Below are 16,461 nucleotides of genomic sequence, written 5' to 3'. Positions count from 1 at the left end.
AAGTTCTTCTTCATTTTGAGGTGAAATTTCTTGTGTTTGCTGCTCCTCGTCCTGTCACCGCGAATTGTTTGCCACCATCCTTTTGAAACCCCGCTTTGAGTCTTTTCGGCCAAACAGGCCCAACTCCCGCAGCGTCTCTTACAAAAGAGAGATGCTCCAGACCCTTCACCATCTTTGCGGCCTTTGCTGGACGCTCCCCGGTGCCGGATGCAGCAGGGAGGTTCCGTGCTCCCCGCGGTCCCTCCCGGGTCCCTCCCGGGTCCCTCCCGCCCATGGCGGCCGCTCCGCCCTCAGGCCCACGGCGCTGAGCGGCAGCTCCCCCTGGCGGCGGCCCCGGGCGCTGCGGCCGCCCGCAGCCCGGCATGGAGGAGGACGAGGCGGGCGCGGCGAGCGCGGAGCCGCGAGGCTCCCGCCGCCGCTCGCCCAGCCCTGGCCGCCTGGATGTGAGCTCCAGCCGCTTCGACCCGCTGCTGGCGCTCTACTCGCCGCGCACGCCGCTGCCCTTCCCCGCCGCGCCCTGCTTCAACAACCTCGCCGAGTACGAGAGCTTCCAGCGCGGCCTGCGCCGCCCGCACGGCCGCCGCGGTGCCCCCGCCGCCCGCGCGTCCCGCCGGGGCCGGCCCGCTCCCGACCCCGAGCGCATCCAGCGCCTCCGCAGCCTCATGGTCAACGCGGACCCCGAGCAGGAGGCGGCTGAAGGCGGAACGGCGACGCGGCGGCGGCGGGCACCGCGCAATGTCCTCACCAGGATGCCCCGTAAGGGCGCGGGCAGCGCGGCCCCGGGCTGGGCGGGCGCAGGGAGCCGGGGCTGAGGGGAGGCGGAGGCTGTGAGCGCCGGGGTCGTGCTGAGCTGCGTCGAGGATTGCGGCTGGGCCGGCGTGGAGTTGCGGTGGAGTTTGGGGGAGTTTGGGGGTGAGGAGGGAGCGATGGCTGGCGGAAGCGGTTGGGTGACAGAGGTGTGGGTGGTGTGGGGGCAATGATTTCGTTTGATGGGTGCTGAGGCCCTGGCACAGGTTGCTCAGAGAAGCTGTGGCTGCCCCATCCCTGGAAGTGTCCAAGGCCAGGTTGGATGAGGCTTGGAGCCAGCTGGGATAGTGGAAGGTGTCCCTGGCCATGGCAGGTGGATTGGAACAAGGTGGGCTTTTAGGTTCCTCCCAACCGAGACCATTCCGTGATTCTCTGAAATGGTGTGCGGGAATGAGGAACAGCTTTTCACAGAGCTGCTTACACAGAGATGATACTGACTTGTTGTAGTGATGTTCTGCTCTGTTAACTGGTGAATTACATACATCCTCTTGGTTTTAAGGAGAAAAAGGATGAGACACTGCTATATTCTCAAAAGTACTGTTTTAGACCATGACTGATACTTGGGTCAGTCCAGGATGTAGTTTAACCATAACCACAGGGAAAGTCTGTAACACACTGCTGTTACTTGGTTGCTAACCAAACATCCTGCAGGCAGAAATACTGGCATTTCTGGTAACAGGATGGCAGAGCAGTGGATTGAGGTGAGAGGTAGCTGTGATGTAAATTTAAATTCATCAGCTGTGATGATGATACGTATTTCTTGTAAAATTGTTGTGTGTGCGGTCAGGGTAAACATCCCCTAAAAATGAAGAGGTGCTACTTGTGCCCTCGCACCAAGAATCAAATGGCAGGTGAGATGTAACTTTAGTGCACTTAATTAAAAACACTGGGGTTCATTGTGGAATCAAATTATCTTTGCACCATCGCCTTAAATATTTTTTTTCTAAAAAGGCAAAGCCCAAAATGTTCAATTCTGAATGCCCAAGGCAAAACCTTTTTCTTGCTTAGACATTAGAACACAATGTGTTCATTGCTATAGTTGCTGTGTGATCTTAAGTATTACACTTAGTGTTCTGCACAAATGCAGAGGTTCTGTTGGCCCAGGATTTCCAGAAAACTGACCTTAAATGTTGATTTCAGATCCTAATAAAAAATATCTCAGTTTGCACTGGTAATGAAAATTGAAAAAAAAAAAAAAACTTGTAAAAATTAAGAACAATTAAGAACACCTCCTTAATATCCGACGTAATATCCATACATCCATATCTGGACTTCAAAGAGGTCTGGCACAGCTGATACAGAAAGTGCTATTCAGCAGCCTGGGGTGTTTTAAGAGTGATTTATAGCCAAAGTCGTGTGCTTTTCCTGTAACTGGGGGAATGTCTGCACCACAGATGTTTGGAACTTGGACTGTGTGGATCAGTTCAGGAGGAGCTATTTATCATCAATTTGCATTCACCAAGGGGCAGAGAATTCATGTGCAGGGCAGGTGGAAAGGTGTTTGACAGTGTTCTGAATTATTTCAGCTTTTCTCTTGAGGTTTTTCTAATCTTGCCTCTTAATAAGAGTCTGCCCTGAGGGCAAGGACTTGAACTTAACCGGAGTTTAGATCTTTATTTTCACATTTTTTAGGTGCTTGCCCTCTACTTATAGTAGTTTTGGAGTAATTTTTCAGAGTTCTGGTATTAAGCACGTGCTTTTTTTATCCAGGTAAGGGTTGGATTTTGAGTACCCACTGGGTAACTTTTTTCCCTGTCTATTGAAACATTGTTCATGCTGGTCTGTACCAAAGCAGATGGCACAGGCAGATTTAGTTGTGTGCAGAGCCTGCTCGTTACAGCCCTTGGTGCTTGCAGAGGAGGTGTGTTCCAAAAATAAATGCCTTGCCTTGCTGGTTTTATTTTTTTCTCAGAATATCAAGTTGTTGAGAGGTTTTTGGATAGTATGTTCTGCCCTTTTGCTCAGATGAAGCTGGAAGTTTGCCATGGAGGAGCCAGAACCTTACACAGCAAGGAAAGGTGGGCAGAGTGTAGATTTGGTGGAGCTGTGTAGTGTTTTCCTGGGTGCTGAGAGACAGAGGCATAGTTGAAAATAAGGGTTGGATGTAGATTTCTGTAAAAAGTTGTAGACAGAGTTCCTACTTAAAAGGAAATATTGGAACTTAAAATCAAAAATAAGTCTGGATTTTAAATTATTATGTAAGTTGTCATGGTTGGTTAGAAAAAATACTGTTTTCTGATTGGAAGCATCAATTTGATATCGTGGTGGTGTCATCTGTGGTTCCTGTGATGGATCTGTCAATCCAGAACATGTTTGTTATCAGTTCAGCTGAAGGAGACAGAGGCTCATGGAAAGACCCCCTAGGCAAGGCTGGGAGGTGCTGAGACAGATTATGCTCCGTGTGAAACCAATTTCCTGCAGTCATCCAGCTGGAGAGGGCTGGCAAGAAGACAATGGATCTCAAAAAATAAATGTGATTAGGTTAATTCAGAGGAAACTGATTTAGATTTCCCTGCTGTGGCCATGAATTACCCTGCAGCCCAGTCCTGCAGATCAGCTGTTTTACATAGTCACTTTACACTCACAGGAAGCATTTTCTGGTGTGCAAATCAAACCTTGAATGTACAGTCCCTAAAGTGCAAGGTCAGAGGTCATCTCTGGCTCACATATTTTATTAATGTGGAGAACCATGTGAGATTTTAGACCAAGTCTAACTCTTAGTAGGAATTGTACAGCAATCCTGGGGCTGTGTTTGCAAATGGATATCAAGGCATGGGTGGAAGTTGTAAATAATATCTATTCCTCTAGATAAATTACACTTGCAAAGATTTCTGGTGTGAAGACAAGACTTGTGTGAGCCAGGCAAGCTGTATGTTTTACTGAATTCCTTCACTTTTGCTCTGGTTAAAGCATTATTGTCCTGGGCTTTAGCATGGTTTAATTGCTGGCTGCTCCTTAGAGTAATTTTATTTCCTTGCCAGAGACTTGTAGGACTTTGAAGGATGTTCAGCTGGCTGCTGAAATCTTGACTGAAACAATGCATTTTCATCAGTTTAAACTGGTCCAGTTTAGTAAGTTGAAGGATCTTTGTCATTCATTGTTTCAGAAATCCCCTTGTAAAGAAAAGGAACAAATCTGCTACAATTCTTTATTCACAGCTCATAACTAATCTGAGGTAGCCTTAACCAGGCATTTTTCTTTTCTGTGGAACTAACTCTGCCCCTGTGAGCTTTCTGTTCCCTCTCAACTACTTTTATTTACAGTTTGGATTACTTGGCATGTTTTTGAACTGTAGCAAAAAGATCTCCAGCTAAGGCTGATTTGGCTGTGGGCTATGTAAAGCAAAACCTTCATATTTTCTGGTCTTGGCTCTACCCATTGTAAGAAGAGTTTTGGTGGTCTGGTAATGGCAACCACAGTGTGCTACAGTGCTTGGGGCTTCATTGCTATTGTTGTGAGCACAAGTGTTGTGCCAAGCCATACTTGTACATAGAGTGGATTTCTATGTGGTTTTTAGATAGGTAGATACTGAAGAGAGAGTTTTTACAAAAATATGTAGTGACAGGAGAAGCGGGAGTGGCTGCAAACTGAAAAAAAAAAAAAAAGTAGGTATAGATTAGATATTAGGGAGAAATTCTTGGCTGTGGCACAGATTGTCCAGAGGAGCTGTGGCTGTGCCAGCCCTGGAAGTGTTCAAGGCCAGGGTGGATGGGGCTCTGAGCAACCTTAGTCTAGTGGAAGCTGTCCCTGCCTGTGGGAGGGAGTTGAAAGAAGATGATCTTTAATCATTCCTTCCAACTCAGGCCATTCTATGATTTTGTTCTGTGGTTCTGTGTATTTTGATGGAGACTGGTGATGTTCTCTTTCTGTTCTAGTCCATGAAGGCAGCCCACTGGGGGAGCTCCATCGCTGTGTCCGAGATGGTGTCAGAATTAATGTCCACATCCGCACTTTCAAAGGGCTTCGTGGAGTCTGCACAGGCTTTTTGGTTGCATTTGACAAATTCTGGAATATGGTAATTATTGCTCCAGCCCTTCATTTGTAACTGTTGTATTGAAAACTTGAAATTTGCAACAGGTTTAAGCAAACGACCTGCAGGGAATGTTAATGTGGTTTTGTGGTTCACAAACTAATTTGCTCCAGTACCAAGTGCTGGGTTTCAGACTTAAGTGGAACTTGGTGTTGGACTGGTACATCTGGGAGGTTCTCAACCATCTTAGAGAGATTTTAGGTGAGAGAGAAGCTTTGAAGAGTTCCCAACATCTTCATAGTGTTGTATCAGAACAGAGAAAGGTGGAATATGAGGAATATCAGAAGCTTCCAGAGCTTTCTTTCTCTGCAAAACCCAATCTTTCTGTAGTGGTGAGTGCTTCCCTGTTTTCTCTCACTAACATCCCTGAGCTGCCAGTGACAAAAGCTTTTCCCTGTTTTCTACCTTGTGAAGATCTTAAAGACAGTAGATGGAAAAGCAGCTATTAAATATTCCCGAGCCTGGAGGTGTGAGAAGTTTGGAAGTGGGGAGGAGGGAAGGATTTTGCAATCAAGGATCACAGATTTTGCAAGTAATGCAGAATGAACTTCACTGCTGCTTTTATACCTCAGTACAATTTAGATGATTAACAAACCAGCTCCAAAGCACAGCTTGTTCCTGGGACAGATTTTCTCTCAGAACATAATTTCATAATGCTTTGACACAAAGCTGGTCCAAAGCTGCTTCATGTTTTATTTTAATTTCAATCTTTCCATTTCTTTCATCTTTTTTAGGCCCTGACAGATGTGGATGAGACTTACAGGAAACCAGTAATGGGCAAAGCCTTCTATGCAGAACCTCAGCTGTCACTGACCCGAGTAGGTGACATCTGCTGTTTTCTTTCTTATTAGGATCTCCTTTTTCAAAGAAAAGGGGAGCATTGATTTGGAACCTGTGATTAAATTTGAAATATTTTACCTCCTTTTATTACAGGTGACTCTAAAATAACTTGAACTGAGAAAAAAAATACCCAAAATGTTTTCTGATCTTTCTGAAAGTACTTTAGTTGTTCACTGTTACTAAAGCTCCACTTTAGAATCAGATCAGAATTGTTGCCACTGCTTAATGTAGCATGCTGAACTTCTAGAAGCTCACTGTGTGGGTTTTGATGTGGGATTTGTTCTGTGTGTTTTTTGCACCATGGACTGATCAGGTCCGTGTTTGTCTTGCCAGAAAATGTGGCAGAGCATCCCTTTGGTACTGAAGTTCCTCATGGCACAGTCTATGTCTGCAGCCAGAGGAACAACACACTTGGTCACTTGAGCTTCCAGCCTGGGTACTGTGAAGCCCAAGATCTCCAAAGCTCTCCACTCTCTAGGATCCAGCTGCAAATAGAGTTGTTTACCACGTTGACAACTGAAGAGATGATAGATGAACTTCTGAACAATGAAGGGAAAAAAATGTGGCAGGGCAGTGCCCATTGAATGGCAACAGCTCCAGGCCTTTTGAACATCAGAGAAGCATCACAAAAGCATTTAAAATGTTTCATTGTGAGGGGTTTGCTTTTAAATTCCTGCCATTTAAATCTGTTTTCTGGTAGATCCCACCCTTCCTTCTTTTAAAGATTAGTTTAAAATAATCAAGTTGTCATTGTTCCTTTAGCTCACTCTCATAGGCATTGGCTTTCCAGCCTGTTGCTGGGAAGAGAGAGGCTAACCAAAAATCTCATTTGTCATTATTTCATAAAAGCTTGTCTGCTGCCAGAGTAAAAGCAATTTCTTTTCCTGTTTCAGCACCATGTGTTCTTAGATTAATGAGTTCATACAGTGCTTTGGGTCTGCTGATGTAGCTTTTATTATTTTTCTGTTGTTTGTGATCTGCTCACCTCCCAGAATACCCACATGTCATCTTTTAGTTTATTTTGGGGAACACAAAAAATCCCTGTTTTTCAGTGTACAGACTTTGCTAATGGAGGCCCCTTATCTTAGGGATTCATGATGCAGGGATGGAAATCTCTCTAAAACTGTCTGACAACATTAAAAGAACATGGGGAAAAGTGAGCTGTAGGGGCAACTTGGTATCTCTGTTTCTCCTGACCAAAGTTAAAGGAACAAAGTTAAAAACACAGCAGTGTTGCTCCCAAAATTAAATTCCTTGGTGCTCACATTAAGACAGTCATGACCACGCAAGATACTCATTCACCTTCTGTCACTGTTTGACTTTGGTAAGCAAACATGGTCTTTATTCCTGGTGGAGATTTGTCACTGTGTCTTGTGAGCTGATTTGTGACTGTACATGAAAATGCAATGTAGAAGTGTGGAACAAGCGGCCTCTCTTGTTTTACGAGTGTGGTCATACATACAACTGTCCTTTTGCAGCTGTTTGACAGACTCAAGCTGCAGGAGTCCTCGGGGAAGAAGGGAGCTGACTCAAAGACTGTCTCACAGGAGCTGGCCCTGACAAATGACTCTCATATGCTGAGTTTGAAGGCTGGGTCTGGAAGAGGGAGAGGAGCAGAAGAGGAGCGTGAGAGGCAGAAACACTTGGGCAGAGCTGGAGAGAAGAAGACCCCAGGTGACAGAAGTGAAGCTGATGTGGGCAGCAGGACTGCCCACACAGAGGGGGCCAGCGCCCGTGGGGCCCGAGCGAGGAGCCAGCCCCGGAGGAGGAGGCGGCCCAAGGTGGATTATCAGCAGGTGTTCACACGCCACATAAACCAGATCTTTATTCGAGGAGAGAATGTCTTGCTTGTCCATTTAGCACATTGACTTGGCTGAGCCTTTGTCAGAGTATTTATTTGATAGCATGACTTGCTGCTGCAGCTCCCATTGCTATTTAGAGTTGTCATTGAGTAGGATGGTACCGTGGCTGGTTTCCCATTGCCACCTCAAGGCAGGGGAAAGAATTGTAACTTGAGCATCCTGGGCTTGATGCCAAAGCAGCCTCCTTAGATCCCTGTTGGGGATCTCAGGAGAAGGTCAGCAACACAGTTGTTTCTGTGATATGTTTTAAGAAACAGATCCCACTGTTTCTTAAAAAGAAGCTAAATTGAGAGGGTTGTAAGAGAATTTTGGTGTACTCTGTTACAGGAACTACTTGTGGCACACATTTATGGATAAGATCTGGACCTTCAATAAATCAGAAATGCTCTTTTGCACATTCTGAGTAGTATCAAGAGGAAATTGCTAATGAGACCAACAGTTTATCTGCTGCTGTTACATGGATGTCCTCTTTTCCAGACATAATTCTGATGGTAATTTTGAAACAGTTTATAAAACATTGGAGTCACATCCTGCTGATGGCTACTGGCCTCTTTGCCATAGTTAGCTCTGTAATGCTCTGTGTGATAGAAAACCTCTTAATTGTAAAGTAATCTTTGAATGTGTGTGATGGCAAGACTGTAACTTGTTTCTATCAAAGCTTAGTCTCTCTTTGTAATGCTGTGCTTTGGCCCTGTTACCAGCAAGCAGATGATGTGGCTGACTCAGAGACCTCCCTGTTTGGAGTTTATCTGTGGGTGAAGATGGAAAATTATCCTTTTATATTTCACCCACTTGCTACTAAGTGTAAGAGTGAAGCTGGCAAAGATTGGGTTTTTCTCAGGTGTGTTTGTGTTTAGCACACCTGTCCTGTATTTAAACACCTTTCAGGCTCCCTCTATTGAAACCAGAGTTGCTGTGTCTCCAGCAGTTCTCATGGAGCAGGAATCTTCATGGGTCTTTCCTGTCCACGTGAGGGATGCATCATCTAATTCCAGTTGAGCTTTAGAGATGTGCCTGCAAAGGTTTTGAAGTATAGAAGTCAAACTCAACTCATCAGTGTTTCATTTTAGCAGGGCTGTTGAATTACTGCAGGTCAGGCCAGGGTTCTGCAGGTATGAACTGCTTTCCAAAAAACCTACCTGCAGAAGTTTGAGGGTAAATGAAGCTGTTTCATTATGTAGCCTGTTCTCTTTGTTGTCAAAGGAGATTTCATGCTGCTATTCTGTATTCATATCAACTGCCTTGTGCTTTGCAGCAGCTCTGTGTGTTTAAGCTGAAGTTGGGAAATTGCTTTATAGCAGGATTTACATTGCATATAGATGCCCTGAGTTCTCAAATTGAGTGGTTGTACTGTGGGTGACATGGATTTCTGTTGCTGCAGATGCAGCATTCTGCTTGCTTGGTCGTTAGGGATATGTCTGGTGTTTGGGTGAATCACAGAAATCATTTAGCAGGCATTCTGGACACACAAAGCAGCTGTTTGCCTCTGGGGGAGCTTGAAACTTGTGTCAACATTTCATATGACATGGGGCTTGATGAGCTCAGCCACTGAGCTCAAAGCCAAGTTCAGCCTGGGACAGAATAAAAAGTACAGTTGAGGCAAAATAGTTTCATCAAGGGAGAAAAAGAGAAGAAAAAAATTAAATACTCTCTGCAGCTTCTTCTGAATCATTGCTTTACTACTGTAATCCCATCCCTCTGTGAACTGAGACTAGGCACTGAAAAGATTCTTCTCATGGAGGTTCTTGTTTGCCCTCCCTGCTTTACTTAAAGTTCATGTTTGTGTTCATATGCTCTGCAATTTTTCCCTTTTTTTCTTCTTTTTTTTTTTTTTTCTTTCTCCTGTCAGTACTTTGTCTCCTCAGGACATTCTAAATTCTGGTTTACAAAGACTGTTCTTGTTGTCCTGGCTTTCTGCACCCTTTCCTGGTTGGCTTTCTATGTACTAACCAGAAACCTCACAAATTACTAGAAACATGTGAAGCTAGAAAAAAGGTGCTTATATCTGCTCCTGATTTCCCAGCAGCTTTTATTACAAATGAGTATTTTCTTCCTTATGGTTGTGGGGATTTTCCTCTCTGTTTTCTGGCAGCTTTGTTCTTATTTCAGCTGCTTGGGATGACTCCTCTCTTCCTTTTCTATTAGTACCAAAGGCCACTGGTTCTGACCTCTCCTCTTTCTTTCATATTTGACCAAAGGGTGTCAGATCACCCTCAGGCTGACATACAGTGACAGTTCATTGAATTCTTGCTTTTCTTCACCTCATATTTTTAAATCTGTTTGTCTGCCTAGTTTAAGCCATGTGCATTAACTAAGATACAACTACCATGAATGTCTTTGTGGCTGTGCTGCCTTTCCTGTTGATTGACACTTTCCCAAGTTCTCAGTTGCTGCTGGAAGTGTCAATGTTTCCTTTCATAATGGATTTTTCCCTGAAACCTTACAGATGTTTGTTGCTTCACATCTACGAGTTTTTTTGTTTACATTTTATGAAAAATGCTGGTGCTTAGACTTAAGTTTGTGCCTTGATTTTTATATCATCCCTAACCTGTTCTTCCAGAATCATCACCTTGGTGAGCAAACCTGGTTAAGGATTATCGACTATCTACTTTTTTTGCACTACCTCATTGTTAAAATGTTCCTCCTCTCATCTGTGAAGTTGGTTAAACTGCTCTCTTCCAATTTAGATTCAAAGAATTCTTTTTTGGTTCTTCATTTGTATCCTACCTTCCTGTCCACTTTTCTCATTATTTCCAAGCTGCTTCCTAAATACTGCTGCTTCCTCTTCTACAACTTCAGATCTTCCAAAATGTCTTCCTTTTCCCACTTTTTCTGGCATTGTGTATTTTTAAAATGCATTATTAAAATGCTGTCTTATGGATTTTGTCTCTTTCAAGCATCGTGATTGTGATGAAGCAAGTGATCTTGTAGGTGTGTTGTCACTTGCTTGTTCAATACTTCAGATAACATTGCTCTTTAAATAAAATTGAATGTCATGTTCTGAAATGGGTTCTTCTACCTCACTGAAATATTCTCCTAAATCTGTTTTAAAAAAGAAGAAAACAACCTTTGGAACCAAATGAGCTTTGGGTTTCAGTGGTTTTTTTTAATTGTTTCTGGTTGCTTTTTTCTGTGGTTTTCCTTTTCCAAACTCAACATAAAATTTTTTTGTTCAAAAAGTTTTTTGCTCTCAGCCCTTCATCTCTTGCTGCAGTGATGCTGTGAGCACAAACACACCAAAGTCTTTTGTGCTAAGGAATGAAGAGTGAGAAACAGAGAGCAACATGAGAGTGAAAAAGCTTTGGGCAAATATGAAAACCTCCCTAGAAAGGATCCACAGGTGCCACCTGTCCTGTGTTTCTAGGACTTTGCTCAGCCTGGTGCTCAGCAGTGGTTCTTAAAGTGTGTTTGGGTGAGGCACCCAGTTACTGCAGGGAGCAGTTTTCTGCAATAACTTCAAAGAAGAGTTGGGATAATTTGAGGAAGTTTTAAAATAATTTCTAATTTCTGGGACTGTTTCTTAGGAAATGTTTTTGCAGAGGTGCTTTGTTTTTATCAAACACTCATTGGGCTGTGGTTGTAGAAAAGGTAAGGCCAAAGGGGAAAAAATCTTATGTGGGTTTGGTTCCTTCTCTCCATTGACTCATCCAGCTTGTTAATTGCCTGGAAGGGTTTTTTCTGACCTAGAGTGAAGTAGTTAGCATGTCCTCTGCAGGTGATTACTGAATTAATCAGTGAGTGCTGTTTTCCATCTGCTTCTTCTCCTTCAGTGTTTGGATTCATTGTTTCTTCTGCAGCATTCCCTCAGCAGGGCAGTGTCTCAGCAGGAACAGGCCTGAGTGCCCCCTGGTTTTTTACCCTTCCCTAAGGAATGTTACCCCATCCAGTTTTGAATTCAAAGAGCCTTTGGCTGTTCTTCATTTTCATACTGTTCTCTTTAGATTTTTGGAATTATTTGGTCAGAAGAATTATTTATCTTGGTTAATATTACCTTTCGGAGTAAACTGATTTTTTTGAAACTTTTAAAGAAATTTTTTTTACTTATTTTCCTTCACAAAGTGCTAGGTTTTCCTAGTTTGTTGTTGCAGTCACCCACTTGCAGCTGTGAATCACTGGGTGAAGAGGTGTGCAGGATAAAAAGAGGCAGAGTAAAAAGGTGTGTAATTTTTATTGAATTTGACATTCTGTCCGACATTCTGCCCACACTCAGCCTTTCTGTTTCTTACTGGCACTGACCTAAGTGAGACAGATGTAAATGATTTGATCCAGAGTCTTGAAGGAAAATGGAGCAGGGACAGCAGACTGAAAACACTGAGTTTATGAAGATGTTTATGGTGAACTTCCTGTCTTTGATTAAACAGATCAGAGTTATAAACACCAACTTACACCACAAGCTCTGCCACTGGATGAAGCTGGAAGGCAGAGTCTGCAGCTTTTCAGAGGAGATGCAGTGATTCCCTCAGCCAGGACAGCTCTTGCCTGAGAAGCTGCTCTGGTATATTCCAGTGTCTGCCTCAGAGCATAACTGCAAATACTGCCAATTAATATGAGGATGTTTTCTCTCCTGCCTGCACTGCCAAGTGTAAAATATGAATGCTGAGGTCTGCAGCATCTGCAGCCCAGAACTACTTCAGTTCATGCTTTCGCTTCTTGACGTTGGCTAAAAAAATTCAAGTTTGTGCTAATAGCAATGCTAAGACAGTCTGTTAGAACATTAGGAAAGGCTGCTGCTGACTAGAAATAATATTGGAAAAGTAAGTTAGAACATTAGGAAAGGCTGCTGCTGAAAAGTAAATTTTTACAGAATTTTTGAAATTCTGATTGTAATTAAAGTATTGCAAACCAGGAAAGACTTGAGAGAGTTGGGATTGTTCAGCCTGGAGAAGAGCAGCTTTGGGGTGACCTAATTGCAGCCTTCGAGTACCTGAAGGGAGCTTAAAAGAAAGATGGAGAGAGACCATTGACAAGGGCCTGGAGTGCCAGGACAAGGGGGAATGGCTTCACACTGACAGAGAGTAGTGTTAAATGGAATATTAGGCAAAGACAAAGGAGGGGAAAGGAATTACTCAGGTGGTGGTAACTCCTTGACATGGGAAGTGGCTTTCTAACCTGTGCCTTGGGCACAATCCTGCCAGCACTGGGCAGTTGAGCTCTGCAGATGAAGGGGAGGATGCTGAGCCAGCTCTTGACTGCAGCCTCCCTTCTGCTGTGAGTCTTTCAGCACCTGAACTGCCCCTGGAATCTCTGCCAGGCTCCAGCCCTAATGACTGACATGCTTGATCCTGCCTCTTAACATTTTGCAGAGGAAACCCAGTGGGAGAAGAAGGAACTAAGCAAATTTGCCCTTTTGAGGTGGGGATGGAGAAGGCTTGGTTTTCCTTGGCCTCCTGGGGTGCAGGAGAAAGGACTATTTTAATGGGGAAATAGCAGAGATGCTTGTCTCATGATGTTTACAAGTCCTTTCAGATGTCACTGTAAGTGCTCTTGCTCTTAGCTGGTGGAAGTGAAGGCCTGTCAGGGAAGGAAATGCCTCCTGATGTTCCTGGATAACTATCTTATTAGCTTCTAGCTTTCTGGTGTGCACCTGGATGACTTTGTTGAAAAAAAATTAGTACACTTGAGACTCTCAGTCAGTCTTGTATTCGTTTAGAATGAAAAGTAGTTTGATCAGTTTGTGTGAAAACATATCCATCCTTTTTTCCTCTCAAAAGATCAGTGCTCTCCCTCAGGAAAGAAATGAAAGCTGCTCCTATAGCGATTGCTTCTGATTTCCACTGCTTCAGAGCAAAGTGCAGCTGTGCCAAGGTGTCTTCAGCTGACATATTATTCTGAGAGGATGAGATCAGAAAAATGTTTGGTTTCTCTAAAACTAAAATGGCATTACAAGGGTAACAGGTGGGTTGACCTCTTTTCAATGGTGCACACACCCGCTGTAGTTGCACGGGCTGGGGCTTGTTAAGCAGTGAGTCACCTGTAAAACTTCCTTAGGGAGCCACAGAGGAGCAGCATGAGCCACCAGACCGACATGGAATTGGAAGTCAGGGACTGACAAATTCCACTCTCTTCACTGCCTCTTGTTCACTGAATGGCCTTGGCAGGTCATTTTCATCCCTCTCCCTGATGCTCCACAGCTGTAGCACATCCAAGAGCACTCCTTGCCTGTCTTGTGAGGAGCTGGGGAAGTGGTAAATGCTACACAAGTGCCAAGTGTTGTTATCAAAACTCTCTCTGTCAGGTAATGCAGATACATCAACCCTCTGCCCTCTCCAGGCTCGTGACTGTTAGTTAACCTCACCTTGGCACACGAAAACCATGTGGGGAATCAGGTACAAAAACACTCTTCAGTCTTGAAATCACTGACGTCTTCAAGGTCACATTTGGTGACTTCAATATCTGTTTCACAGCTGCAGTTCCATGTTTGGGTCAGATGGTGATAAATGAGGGTGTAACTTGTTTGTAATTCCTTCTCTGTCTTCCTAAACATTTTGTTTCTTAGGAAGCTGATGCTGCTATGAACATATTGGATAATACTGAATTTGCAATATTCTGCTTTCCAGGTATAAATGTTTATATTTAAAATTGCTAAGACTGCAATGCAATAAATATATCCATGTAACAGTTTGCCTCAAAGCATGATTTTTTTGTGCTCTACCAATACAGTGATGTGTATTTTGTCGGTGAAGGACTGCCATGGTTAGGACAGATGCTGGAGGTGGAGACCCCCAGGTGTGAATAAAGCACTGCTCTCTAGTCACATAACTGGGGACAAACCTGTCATTTGTGTGTTCAAAAGGGTATTGATCCACAGAGTAACAATACCATGATACTTGTTTTTTAGAGATGCAGAAGGTTGATAAATGTAACCACCAGTGGCCTGATCACTCAAAGGTCTGTTGCCTTAGTGTGTGGTCTTCCACAATGCCAGCAGGAGATGGTTTTCCAGGAGCTGGGGAAGTCAAGAGCCAGCATCCAAGCTGCTCCAGAGCGTCCATAGCCAGTGACTTCCAGGAACCTTTCTAATTCCATGGTAAGTGATGCTGATGCATTTGGATCAGAAATGTCTTTTTAGAGAGAAATTCTTTCTTCTGAGAAACCTGTCACAGGTTGTCCAGAGAAGCTGTGGCTGCCCCATCCCTGGGAGTGACCAAGGCCAGGTTGGATAGGTCTTGACCAACCTGGGATGTGGAAGGTGTCCCTGCCCTTGGCTAGAAGGAGTAATTCCCATTGCAGCCTGGGAACTGTGGGATCAACAGGCGCTCCCTTTCTGTGCAGGGACCTGCTCCCGGGATCCCCATCCCAGGTGGGAGGCGGAGGCTGGAGGGATGCTCCCACTCTGTGGAGGAGCCCCCTCTCTGGGAAAGATAGGGGAGGTTTTCGGGGCTCTGGATTTCTCCCTTCCGTGGGCACTAAATGGTCCAGAAATGTTGTCCAAACACTCCCGTGTGCACTACAGCCCTTCGGGTTTCTCTTTATTCCACTGGGAATCTCAGCCCGAGCCTCTCCCTAGGTCCGGGCAGCGCAGCCATTGAATTGCCAGGAGGGCTCTACCGAGCAGGAATCCGCTGATGGGGAAAAACGGGAGATTCGGGCTCACCGGAGGTACCCCCAGCCGTGCGGTGTGGAGGCTGCGGGGACGGGCCGGGCCCTTCCCGGTCACTCTCCCGATCCCGATCCCGCTCCCGGCCTGGAACGGCCGCGGCGCCGCCGGGCCCGCGCCCCGCCAGGGGGCAGCAGCGGGCAGGGAAACCCCGCGGCGGCCGTGAGGGGACGGAGGGGACGGAGCGGGAGAGCTCGGGGCAGCGGGGCCGCAAACACCGCCCCGAGAGCCGCTCCTGGAGGAACCGAGTGTGCCTGAGGGTGTCCGGGTGTGCCTGAGTGTGTCTGTGTCTGTCTGTCTGTGCCTGTGCTCCCCATGCTTCACACGGCCCAGGTCAGGCCCCGGCGCTGCGTCTCCCAGCCTTGTGAGCAGTGTTTGCACGGCATCTTCTCTCCCTTTGCAACAGACCAAAGTTTCCCCCTAAAAACAGCCGTCCTGGAGTGGTAGCATGGCTGGAGTCACTGGGACAGAGTCCTCACAACAGTCACACAATCACTGAGGTTGGAAAATACCTTCGAATAATCGAGCCCTACCTATGACTGATCCCCACCTTGTCAGCTGACCAGAGAATGGAGTGCCATATCCATCATTCCTCCTTGGATAGTGACACTTCCCTGGGCAGCCCTCACCTCCAGGTCAGGGCTGACAGCTGGGGGTGATGGCATATATCAGCCAAAACTTAGTCCCTGTGCATTGGCTTAGGTGCATCTAACCAAGTTAACTTCTGGTTTGCACCAGAGCCTATTCCCTGGGCAGCCCTCACCTCCAGGTCAGGGCTGACAGCTGGGGGTGATGGCATGCATTGGCCAAAACTTAGTCCCTGTGTGTTGGCTTAGGTGCATCTCACCAAGTAACTTCTGGTTTACACCAGAGCCTACAAAAGGAACTCCATGATGGGCAAAACATCACAGGGAATGTGCAGACACAAATCTGAAGCCCTTGCAGGGAGGCAGCACTTGGTGCAGGAAATCAAAACCACGGCCAGGCCAGGCAGGAGTGACAGCACGGTTCTGCCAAGGACTCCTGTGCGTGCTTTGTGTGTAGGAGCAGAGGAGTCCTGTAGCTGTCCAGCAGGGATGAGGCCGTGGCTGGAAGAAACACTGGCTGTGTGAGGAGTGCAGGAGCTGGTGCTGGGTCTGCTGGAACACATCGACTGCTGGCACTGCTGCCCAGGCTGTAAAACAGGACTCTGTGGGTATCCTTACCTTGTCACATATTTACAGGCAGAAATCACAAATCATTTATACACCTTTATCATTCAGTGAAGTAAATCCTATAAAATACTGTTGTTTGAGAAGGTGGGTGCTGTGGCAGAGTTATGTGTA

General features: G+C 45.5%; 1 protein-coding gene across 2 annotated transcripts; it reads left to right on the top strand.

The window, feature by feature from the left end:
• The first annotated feature begins 352 nt into the window (after nt 1–352).
• Nucleotides 353–12,285, top strand: LSM11 (LSM11, U7 small nuclear RNA associated). 2 transcript variants are annotated; one of them, XM_041397971.1, is made up of 5 exons: nt 353–756; nt 4,683–4,822; nt 5,572–5,655; nt 7,156–7,458; nt 7,867–12,285. In XM_041397971.1, the coding sequence occupies exons 1-5, from the start codon at nt 363–365 to the stop codon at nt 7,894–7,896; spliced, it is 951 nt and encodes a 316-aa protein (XP_041253905.1). In that variant the 5' UTR covers nt 353–362; the 3' UTR covers nt 7,897–12,285. The 2 variants fall into 2 exon arrangements, with proteins under 2 accessions (XP_041253905.1, XP_041253904.1); XM_041397970.1 differs by having other exon boundaries at nt 7,156–12,285.
• The last annotated feature ends 4,176 nt before the right edge of the window (nt 12,286–16,461 follow it).

The sequence above is a fragment of the Onychostruthus taczanowskii genome, unplaced genomic scaffold, assembly GCF_017590055.1.
Source record: "Onychostruthus taczanowskii isolate IOZ18803 unplaced genomic scaffold, ASM1759005v1 scaffold14, whole genome shotgun sequence".
Classification (NCBI taxonomy): domain Eukaryota; kingdom Metazoa; phylum Chordata; class Aves; order Passeriformes; family Passeridae; genus Onychostruthus; species Onychostruthus taczanowskii.
The sequence above is the reverse complement of the archived record's forward strand: the minus strand, read 5'-3'. Positions and strand labels throughout refer to the sequence as shown.

Excerpts from the sequence above, each read along its gene's own strand:
- LSM11 (XM_041397970.1), top strand. The coding sequence starts at position 363 with ATGGAGGAGGACGAGGCGGGCGCGGCGAGCGCGGAGCCGCGAGGCTCC. Across the intron at positions 757-4,682 it reads TGTCCTCACCAGGATGCCCC|TCCATGAAGGCAGCCCACTG; the intron begins GTAAGGGCGCGG and ends TTTCTGTTCTAG. Across the intron at positions 4,823-5,571 it reads TTGACAAATTCTGGAATATG|GCCCTGACAGATGTGGATGA; the intron begins GTAATTATTGCT and ends CATCTTTTTTAG.